General features: G+C 29.0%; 2 protein-coding genes across 3 annotated transcripts; both read right to left on the bottom strand.

Annotated features, from left to right (window-relative positions):
* Nucleotides 1–457: 457 nt before the first annotated feature.
* On the bottom strand, nucleotides 458–2,454 carry LOC108320847 (uncharacterized). 2 transcript variants are annotated; one of them, XR_008245630.1, is made up of 5 exons: nucleotides 1,946–2,454; nucleotides 1,744–1,858; nucleotides 1,566–1,647; nucleotides 1,255–1,426; nucleotides 458–777 (listed from the first exon to the last, which is right to left on the bottom strand). XR_008245630.1 is itself a non-coding variant. In XM_017552399.2 (5 exons), the coding sequence occupies exons 1-5, from the start codon at nucleotides 2,381–2,383 to the stop codon at nucleotides 715–717; spliced, it is 750 nt and encodes a 249-aa protein (XP_017407888.1). In that variant the 5' UTR covers nucleotides 2,384–2,451; the 3' UTR covers nucleotides 458–714. The 2 variants fall into 2 exon arrangements, 1 of the variants encoding a protein (XP_017407888.1); XM_017552399.2 differs by having other exon boundaries at nucleotides 1,375–1,426; nucleotides 1,946–2,451.
* Nucleotides 2,455–2,631: 177 nt separating this feature from the next.
* On the bottom strand, nucleotides 2,632–3,883 carry LOC108320852 (ethylene-responsive transcription factor ERF021). Its single transcript, XM_017552404.2, has one exon. The coding sequence runs from the start codon at nucleotides 3,796–3,798 to the stop codon at nucleotides 3,247–3,249; it is 552 nt and encodes a 183-aa protein (XP_017407893.1). The 5' UTR covers nucleotides 3,799–3,883; the 3' UTR covers nucleotides 2,632–3,246.
* Nucleotides 3,884–11,474: the final 7,591 nt, after the last annotated feature.

Genomic DNA, 11,474 nt, shown 5'->3' with positions numbered 1-11,474 from the left:
TTCAAATTTTAAATTTTCTTGCATAACTTTTTTTCCATTATATTTAACTAGGCTGCAACAAGTTTATTTCAGTATTTATTCTCATTTCTTATGGAAAAACACAACATTAGTGATATAAGTTCAATTTCCATAGGCTAACACTAATTTTATTATAATATGGTGTTTTTCATTCGATTATACTCACATTTGTATTCTAACGCAAAATGAAAAATAAATATTTGAAAGTATTATAATAAAAATACAAATATAGCTTTACACTCACAGGATCAAGCTAAATTTGTCACTCAAATTAAAAATACATAAACAAAAAGGAAGTGAGTGATTCCAAAGGATAAAGATAACAAGAATATGAGTAATAATATTGTGACACCTACCCAAAATTTTACACATTTTACCTATTATTTTATTCTTTAATCTCCTGTACAAAAGCAACTTTATCTTAATACTGGTAAGAATATTAAATGTAAAAGTGACATCAAACATTTTATGATGATGAAAGGACTGAAGTTGAATCAAATCAATGATTCCATTAATCGCACGCAGTGCTCTCATCATATATCTCTAGAAATTAACTATTCCAAAACCTCAAACTTACAAAAGTACACCATAGAACTTCTCTCAAATTGAATGATTCTCTAAGATGATATATATATAACAAATTGTGTAAGGAGAAAGGAGGAACATTGCAGTTCCAAAACAGTGTAGAAATTTTCATTAAAACCACTTTGCCAACTGAGGAAATTGCTGCAGAAGCCATGTCACACTCCTTATCGCTGTCTGCATATAAATTATTTTCCAGGAGAATCAAACTAAGTCAATAGGTAAAACCACTCATCCACTCACCCATGCACAGGACAAGAAAAAGAAAAAAAAAATGGCATCTAGTTCTTAGAGTGTAATGTAAAGATTCCAAAGTCTAAGTTGGGTAAAAACGAGAAAATAGAATATCATATAAATTGTTTTCTTAAAATTTTGGATACAGAACAATGTCAATCTGTTAAGTGATTGGACATAGATCTCATTAATGTTATATCTTTCCAGTAAATTTTCTCATCGATAGACCGAATAAGTAATATTAGAGTCAGGTTAGCCTCCGGCAAAAATGGATAAAAAAAAGGAGTTTACAAACGTAGAAGAGACTCATTCTTAAAAGAAACTCGAATTGTTAAAGATTTTGGACAGAAAGTAGTATGAATCGCTTGTGTAATTAGACGTAAATCTCAAGTAGTTTTATATCTTTCTTAGTGAACTTACTCCTCAGGAGACCCAATAGGCTTTTTTCATCTTCCTTTTCTTTTATTTTCTCTTCCATTTTCTCTTTATTCATACTTTCTTTTCTTTGTCAATTCACATGATAGAGTCAAATTCACGTACCAAAGTTGCATCCCCAGGTTTGATTGCAGGTTCAACACAGTCTCGCCCATATCTGTTTTCACAAAAAGTAAGGTTTATCTGTCAACTGCTACTGTAAAAAAGAAAATCAAAGAACTTTGTAACAAGCATTAGCCAATCAAAAACCCCATTGAAAATGTCGCAAGCTATTTGCAAAAGACACTATCACTCACGTTATTTGTCTTCTGCCATTGATCACCTCCAGACGATAAAAGCTGCACCCTTTGCTAAAGGGAAAAGGTTTTCCCTTCCATTCTGAAGACATTTCCAATGTTACAAGAATACTCTTTTTATTCAATCTGAAAACACATTCAAAAGTGATAAAGAACTAATAGAATCTGTGCAATGCACCTAAATGCCATATCACCCCAACGGATGAGGGGTCCTTGGTAGACAAATCATCAATAACAAACTGCAGATCTTTGCTTGTAGAATTGGTGAATTTTTTGAAGAACTCAAGAATTTCCTGCATAATAAATAAAGCTAAAATAAACCCAATGATTTATCTTGTCTTAACTACTCCACCGATTGATTTCTGGTATAAATTAATTACCTTACGACCCACGAAGGGTTGGGGAAAGACAAGATCCTCGTACACACAATTGTCGGCGATAAGATACTGAACAGAATCCACGTCATGCGCATTGATTCCTTCATAGAAATTCCTCACCACGGCTGAAGCTGAATCAACAGTGCTATCATCATCATCAAAATTTTCGGTTGTTGGTGATGCTACTGTAACCGATTGCTTCTCGCCACTTCCATCAATTGCTCCCCATTTTCTTCTTCTTCTTTTCCTCCCAAATTCTCGAACAGCAAAAGGGGCGTCAACTATGTCCAAAAGCGTCAAGCTTTTAACGATTTTGATGGAGGAATACGGAGAAGACGGAGACAAAGATGGAACTGAGTAAGAAAACAACCAAGTGGGAGTGGAATTTGAAGTGATGATAAACATTTTGCAGAGACACTTCACTCTACAATACAAGCACATTCAATCACTGTTGCTCCATTTATTTGCTTGGTATTAGTAACTATTAACTGACATAACACGAACACCAACTACCACTGATTCTGCAGAGAGATTATCTGATACAGCAAACCTTTTTTTTTCGTTTGGGCCAACCCATGTACATAAAAAAAGCCCAACTCATTAGCCCAAAAGTAAAAAGGCCTATTAAAAAAAAGGTGGTGCCTTTTTTCGATGGTAGGATGAAAAACAAAGCAATGAAGTGGAAGAAGTTGGATAATCTGAGAAGATTGTATTAATGGAGTTCCAATCCAATACATCAGCTTAATCTATTTACTAATAGAATAAAACCACACTACACTCTTCCACAGCCTATAAAACACAGCCAATAAACAGAGTTCGTGGCTTATCTGGTACACAGAACAAATCCCACCCACTAATAATCTTAAATAAAAAATCTTTAATTAAACAAATCTCTCCCACAACAAGTAGTTACACTAATCTCTACTGGGTCCCTCCAAAGTGTGATCTTTTCTTGCTAATTCATCTCCGGGAGCTAGTCTAGGTACTTCCAAATCTCACTCATCCATGGAGGAAAGAACAAAAAGAAAAAGGAAGCAATGGCATGGTGGCATGCTCCTCCACGCCTCTTATTTTCAAAACCTAGGACTGGTCAAATGGAGAGACATGGCGTCAGTGTCACCGTTGTTGTCACTTCACCATAATTAATTGATTAGTCACAGGATATAATGTAATGAAACGTAACGTAACCACAATAAACTAATAGCAAATACTGGTATATCGTATGTGGTGTATTCTTCACTGTTGGTATACCGTGTGAATGTACGTAAGTATGTATCTAGGTATATGTATACGTATGTATGTATCTAAGGATCCCAGAGAGAATCATTCTGCATATCCTCCCACTCGTTGTCTTCAAAGGCATAACCATTTGCGAACATCATGGATTGATCGTGCATCATGAAAGTGTCCGGCATTTGCATCCACGTCTGAGGGGAGTCCATGGGGCAGTCATTGATGGCCTGAATCTGAGTGGGGGAGAGTCTCACTGTCAGCGGCGGCGCCGTCGAGGAACCGCCTCCTATCTCAATCTCCGGCGGGGCGGGGTTGGTTCGGAGCCTCAGGGCCGCCTCGTGCGCCGCCATGCGTATGTGGTCGGCATTGTTGCTGACGGGGCGTGGCAGCGTGCTTGCGAGCTCGGGGAAGTTGAGCCTGGCGTCGCGGCCGCGGAAATGCAACGCCGCCACGTCGTAGGCGGCGGCGGCCATCTCCGGCGTCTCGAAACTTCCGAGCCAAATTCGGGTCTTGGTTCCCGGCTCGCGGATTTCGGAGACCCACTTGCCCCATTTTCTCTTGCGGACTCCTCTGTATGCAGAAGACGCAGCACCAACATGGGTTGAACTGGGTGGCATGTCCATGCAAAATCAGTGTCCAAGCTTTGAAATTTGAGTAATGTTACACTTGAATTATAAAATGTTTTCGGCGGTGTTGTGAATTGTAATAGCTAACGGTTGTAGTAGTGATGTCCGGAACATTGTTGTCGGTATTTATAAGATGTGGATGTGAAACGTGGGAGCATGAGCAACATCTTGGTTTTGGTGAGCTTCCTCGTAGCTGCTTCCTTTGCCCTTTGTTTTCCAACAAAATCTATGTCTGTGTTTTTTATTATGGTTATTATTTTTATTTTGGGTTTGATTGGGTGATACTTTTTGCTTTATGAACAATAATGGGTAAGTGTTGGTGATGTTGTACTTAAATATTGAGGGAATGGTGAAGATTTTTTGTGAGTATTTTTGTTTTTGTTAAGATTGGGAAGTGAAGAGGTTGGAGGTGGTGACATGTGTTTTTGTGCAAACTTTTTGAAGTTGAAAATTTGGGGATTGGATTAAGTGAGAAGAGTGACTGTTTAGGACGCGTTTTGAAAACTTAGGTGGCAATGGTTTTTCCAATCAGAATTCCAAATTCGTAGAATCTAATATAAGGTTTTGGAAATGTTAGATCAGCATGGACATGAACATGTTTATTTAAATGGAGATACTCGTGTTTTGGTGCTTTTAGTTTATTCAGGCGTGTCTATATTTTGTAGCGGATAAAAACTTTATAGGTCACATAGATACACTTCACTTCTACTTTTACTTTATATTTTCATATCATGGTGTATGTTTATATGTTGTTCAATAATTTTATATTATTTAAGAGTCAAAATATAAAATAATTTAAATAAATTTTTCTTCTTTCATTTATCAAAATATATTTTAAAGATAAAATTGTGATAAAATTATAAAACAGACAATATATTAATGAATGGTGATTGATTCTAAAAATATTACTCAAATTTATAATTGGAATTATTTAATGATATAATATTTATTATATATAGTATATATGGTATTTTATTTAATAATTTAACTATTTCTCTGTTAATATCTATCAAATGATAGCTTCTAACAATAATTCCATTTCTCTTTCCAGTTTTCTTTTAAATGTCTTCAAATTAAAAAGTAATTTACACTTGCTTAATGAATTGTAAACAAATTAAACTTTTAAAATTCGATTTGTTTAAAGCCAAAATTGATATATATGACAATTTGGTAAGAGTTCAATTGCAGATCACACGATTAATCTTAACAAGAACACTGTAAACATAAACTTTTTTTATATGTTTTAATATCATATTAAAAATTGTTTTCATTTGTATTTTACCATTATTTTTTCATAGATTGTTATTGTTTTACTGTCCATATCAAGTTAGGCTTTTTTGGCTAATATTAAAGAGGTATTTTTCTGACATATTTAATTATCTTTCTTTTTATTAACATCAATGTTCTTCTTTGTCATTAATATGCGATGATTTTTATGTTTCTAATATTGATTAAGAGGTTTAATGGTAAACATTAACTGAGATTTTTTTTTTCAATATCGCCTTAGAAAAATTTCCTGTCAACAAAAAATAGATTTCAACTCGCAAATATAGTTTTAATTGATGTCGACTTAAATAATTGTAATCAACATTAATTGAAATAATCTCCACCAACATCGATCAATGATGAAAAATTAACATCAATTAAAATCAACTAAAAGTTCACCATTATTAATATTTTTCAATTTTAAATTATTATTTTTTATTTTATAATAATTAAAATTACTTTTTAAAATTAGAAATAAAAATTTAACAAATCCAATATGTTTTATATTAAAGAAACATTTTAAAATCAAATCAAATAAAATTAATTACTAAATATTTTAAAAATATATATAAACTTCTATTTGGTAAAGCATTGAAAACATCCTAAAAGTCATTTAAGTGATAAAACAAACATCAACCAAACATAATGAAATAAATAAATTGCCATTTGTTTATAACAATATAAAAGTTATCAGCACCGTCTATTAAAAGAATGTTGAAAAAAAAATTGCCATTTGTTTATAACAATATAAAAAAATATACTATTCATGCAAATTGATTCTTTTAAAGAAAAAAGAAATCAGACAGTATGGAAATCAGATTTCACAATAAGAATAATTAGACAACGAATTTACCTAATAAAATTTCGTTGGTATTTAAAAAAAAAAAACTCTATTTCAAATACAAAATTTGAGCTCATAAGTTTTAATTAAAACAGCAAGTTCAGTACTACTACCCTTCATATATTATAGAAACAAAAAAACAAATGCAAGTGTTAGTTAATAAAGAAAAAAAAAAGTAACACAGATTTTTTAACAATATTTTAATACAGCACGTATATCATTTTTTTTATTAATTCATTATATATTATATTAAAATATTATCAAAAAAATATATGTTAACATTTTTTTTCGTTGATAAATAATGTTACAAATAAATAAACATAGAAGAAAAATTGTATAAATATGAATGATGGTGGGTGAAAAGGTGGAAGTTACTATTTTGTACCCTTTTTTCTCTTTTTTTTTTTTCTATTTATCTGGTGTGCTTTTATGCTTGGCAGCTAGACAAGAACACGCATCCTCGTATTAAACAACACTCTTAATGTCTAAATTGACCTAGGATAATCTAATATTTTAGACAACCTAATTTCATTTTTTTTTATTAAACTAATTTTTTATCCCTAAACTTCACCTAATCAGGGTTTGCTAGGGATTAGGTCAGGATGAATGGAGTCTTAAAAAAAGGGTTAAATTTTGATGTTATTCGTGGTTAAATTATTTTGTTTTTAAAATAATAAAGTAAAATATGAACAAAAATCGTCATCATCATCATAAAAAGGATGGGTTCTGCCAATATGTATCCCACGTGAAACCAGGAAACCTAAAAGAAAACACTCATGGCCATTGAATAGAATGCACGTAGGGACAAGGACTTAAAAAAAAAAAACTAGTATTATAACAATCAATATTATTATTTTTCAATATATATATATATATATATATATATATATATATATATATATATATATATATATTTATATGAGATTGACTCATTCAAAGTCCAAATGACCATTATAACAACCAAACACTTCCCCTTCTACTGGATAGTGACTTCTTCACTTTTGGTTTCGGTTGAGTTTGGATAATAAGTGGAAATGAATAAGTGAAAAAAAAAAAAAGGAAAGAGAAAGAAGTTGAAGAGGTAAAAGAATTTTTGAATTGAGGGAAAGAAATAAAAAAGATAAAATGAAAAAAAGAAGAGTTAAGAGTGATTTGATTATTTATGATATAATAAAAAAATGTAATTGATATATTTATTAAATAATTATCTCACTCTTATATTAAAATATATTGGATTGAATATTAGTGACATTGTATTCTATTACACATATCATAATTTACATTTTTCAATCCTTCCCTTCTTTTTTGTCAAATTTGAATAATAACTAAACACTGCTTACGTGTTTTATTCATGCAATAATTGTTAATTTTACATTTTTATAAATGTCTTGAATATATTTAAAAATTAAAATGTAAACTAAATTATGGAATATACTTTGCTTTGTTTGTAGATTTTGTTAATAGTATTCATTCTAAGACATTTTATGAGTGTTGTGTTTCAAAGTAATAAAGATGTGGGTGTGATTAAGATGGACCGAAAAATAAATATTCTTGTATGTATTTTATTTCAATCTAATAATTAAACTATATGTAACAAAATAAAAATTGATCGAAGATATGAATTAATGATAAATTTATATTGTCTTTAAACAATCACATTTCAATTTAAAATAATTTTACCAATTCAAATTATTATTCAATTTATGTAAGTACCAACAATTTGATTTAACTTAATTTACATAAAAACTCATTTTTATTTAATATAATTTTTCAATTTTCGTTTTTAATTTATTTTAAATAATATCTGAATATTCGATGATGATACTGATAATAATTTTATTTAAATTAAACATTCACCCATAATTTATTTCAATTTTATTTTTATCAATCCTATTTTATTTCAATATAATTTTATCATTTTTAATTTTTTTATTTTAAATAATAGTTCACACTTTATTTTAACATAATTGAAATTTATTATAATTTATTTTAACTTATTTTTAAGATCAATAGTAAAATGGTATTTTTTTATTTCTAGCAATTAAAACCTTTTTTTATTTATAAAATACGTCACATCATTTACAAATTTTTATAAATTTTTTTCTTAAATCCTTTCATATATTTGTTATTGATTAGGTTTGTAATCTTAACTGTTAATAAACTATTTATTAATATATATTTTTACATTCGATATATACATGCATCAAAATAAGAAAGTATTATTGAATATTACACGTCGATTATAAATAAAAATAATTTATATTATATAAGTAGTTATAAATCTAAACTTCCAAAGCAATTTTCTAAAATAAAATTAATCTTAAAATACATTTAAGAATAATGGTAATACAATGAGTCAACACCATAAATACCATTGGAGAATAAGAGAATTGAAGTAGGAAGTCAACTAATAACATTTTTCAACAATATCAAAGCTATCAATTATGACTTCAAAAACGTTTATTCAAAATTACCACATGGTAGAACTTACTTTATTTTGTTGTTGGTTACAAATATTTGCATTACCTGAGTTCGTAAAGAGTAAAAACAAAAATAAAAGATTAATATCTTCAATACGAATTCTCTTTTCCTTTTTTCATTTCCAAACATTGCCATAAACTAAACAAGAACATGGGAAAATATCTTAGGAAATTGATTATGGTATAGCAATGGTGTTATCCATTAAGGATTGTCTGACACACGTAACTAAAATTCACATACGTTAATGTCAAGCATTGTTGTGAGAAGAAGCGCGTTAGATTTTGTAGCTCCTTGTCCATACAAAGTGGAGGGAGCGTGCACACACTCTCTTCCATGCATTTACACGTGTATTAATTTTATTTGGAAAAAAAAAACACCTAACTCAATAATCTAAGAAAGTTCTGCCAATAATTAATAATGTATGCTTCAAATGATGAACACTACTAATCATCTTATGTTATTGGTTTCTAATAGTGTCAACTTTGATAGAAGTGAAACCAAAGTGAATAAACCCACTCAACTTAGTGGACTACAACAAATCTTAACTAATTTATCATATAATTTATAAATATCTTCATATACAATTATGTTACTAATAAAAAAATATTTACTGAATTTATCATAATTAATATTCATCCCAAAATTTAATTAATATTTTTTAATAGAGTCTTATTACCTTTAATTACGTCTTCATCCCAATATTCAGAATGTCTGTAGATTTGATTTATAAAATAGAATTTAGATTAAATTTAAAATTAATGTGTAGTGTGATTTGATTTAGTTCAGATACAAAAGAGTTAAAATTATATTTTTTTTTATGATGAATAATCAATTTTAGGAATTATTCCCAACAACTTAACTAGTTTACAGATACAACTTTGTCGTCAATTACTAGTATGTCTTGTAACAGTGAGAATAAAATTAACTAGATTAACAAAACTAGTTAATGATATTAAATTTTAGTATTGTCTTAATATTCTTTATGTTTGTTTAGATTCATTGAATGAGACATGAAATTTTAGTAAATGATTAAGCGAAAATCTTTTGCCTTTCTTACTTTTTGTATTAATTAAAGAGTTTCTCTAGATAGTTTTGAGCTAGATGGATCAAAAGTCATTTTTCAGTGCGCAATAAAAGATATAAAAAAATGTGAGAGTATTTTAATCGTGGGGTGATATTCAACATAATAAGTTTAATATTTGAATTTTATAACACTTGTGTTATATAATTTTTAATTATGGATTTAAAAAACTCTAAATGGTAAAAAAAATTAAATAACAAAGTAAAATATTAATTACGGTAAGATTATTATAAGACTTTTCTATCAAAAGGTAAAATCTACAATAAGATTATAAGTATTAAATTGAGTTAGCCTGAATAATATGGACTTAATTCAAAATAAATTTATTTAGTTTGATTTATTCTTTAATGAATAAAAAAATTTGTGATTCAACTCGATTTGTTATAAAATATTATATTTTTTTAAATTATTTTATGTATTTTTATTAAATGATAATGTATGAGCTAAGTGACAAAAAATATTAGGCACATGTAAGTAATAAGTGTATAAATTACTGTAAGTATTAATTATATATTTCACCATTAACCGTAACACTTGTTATGTTAATAGACATGCTAACATGTGTATTAACAATTGAATTACTCACTCCACATGTTTTTTGAACGTTTCTTAAGGTTCTTTAGGGAAACCAAAAAAATTTCTTATGACTTTAATAAATATTTTGATTTTTTTTATAAATGTGGCAGTTAAAAAAACGGAGAAAATAAACGTTAACGGTGGATAAAAATGGTTTACTTTAAAAAAATAGAAAACTAAATTTATAATTAAAATTTTGTAATGATTAATATTATATATTCACATAATTATGTACCTAGAAACTTATTAGAACTAACAATGTTATAATGGAGTAAGACTCAATTATCTTTTTCTAAAAATAAAAAGTTTAAACCCTTTATATTCCGGTCTTTTTTGTCTTCCATTGAGGAGAGAACAAACTCTCCCCGCCTTATATTCCGGTCTTTTCTGTCTCGATAGTCAATTTGTTCTCTCTTCCAAAATTAATCTAAAATTCTAAAATTACAGCAGAGAAAAAAACATGAAATAGAGAGGGAGAGAAAGAAAGAGAGACAGACATTGAAGAGAGAGAAAGCGATTTTACAAGGGTTAAAGGCATTGTGTTTGTAGGCAGAGAGGAGTGAGAGGGAACCTGTGGTGGTCGTGATTTGGGGGATTTTTGGCGAAGCCCTTATGTATTTCTGTGAAGGAGCAACATCAATGGGGTTTTCTAGAAAGAAGCAACAACAATTCAGTTCCTTTCTGAAAAGTAATTTTTTATTAAAACTAGCCGAAATGAGGGGTTTTCTAGATTTGAAATATTCACATCACCTCTTTGACACATTCAAAAAAGTAAGGATTTTAAACAAAATAACATTGCGTTGTATACGATAATTCAATCCCAAAATTGGTCACCATAAGATGTATACCAAACACAGTAGATTGGGCTAATTTATGATAACACTTTGAACGATGAAACAACATAATCAACTGAAAAATAAAGAAAAGAAAACTTGTTCTTATCATAAACCAGATTCATTGTGTTTTATTACAGTAAGAATTATCAGAGCACACAAACTTTTTTAAGAAAAAAAAACAACGCAAAAAAAAAGTAAGAAGTAAACAACAACAGGATGATTCATAGCAAGAATAAGCACCTGCAGTAAGAATTACCCGAAAATTCTATTATTAAATCCCATTTCAGAAACCCTATTATTAAAATCTAATCTTTTAAGAAATGCCACGTATAAAGCTTTCAGCATGTCACGTCTAAAACGTCAATCTTCCACTTCATAAAAAACTTAACTCCATTAACCAAATCTAACGGCAGGATTCCAATTGATTCAAATTAGCACTTTTTAGTACTCAATTGAGAATTCTAAAAAATAGGGGAACAAAATGGAAAAAACCCACAAAAATAGGGACAAATAAAGAGTTTAAACCAAAATAAAATATTAGACGTAAGGAAAAAAAATACTAAAAATTCTATATGAAAAAACGGTAGTTGGT

Source organism: Vigna angularis, chromosome 10, assembly GCF_016808095.1.
Source record: "Vigna angularis cultivar LongXiaoDou No.4 chromosome 10, ASM1680809v1, whole genome shotgun sequence".
NCBI classification, from domain to species: Eukaryota; Viridiplantae; Streptophyta; class Magnoliopsida; order Fabales; family Fabaceae; genus Vigna; species Vigna angularis.
Note: the sequence above shows the minus strand (reverse complement) of the source record. Positions and strands in the feature narration are given on the sequence as shown.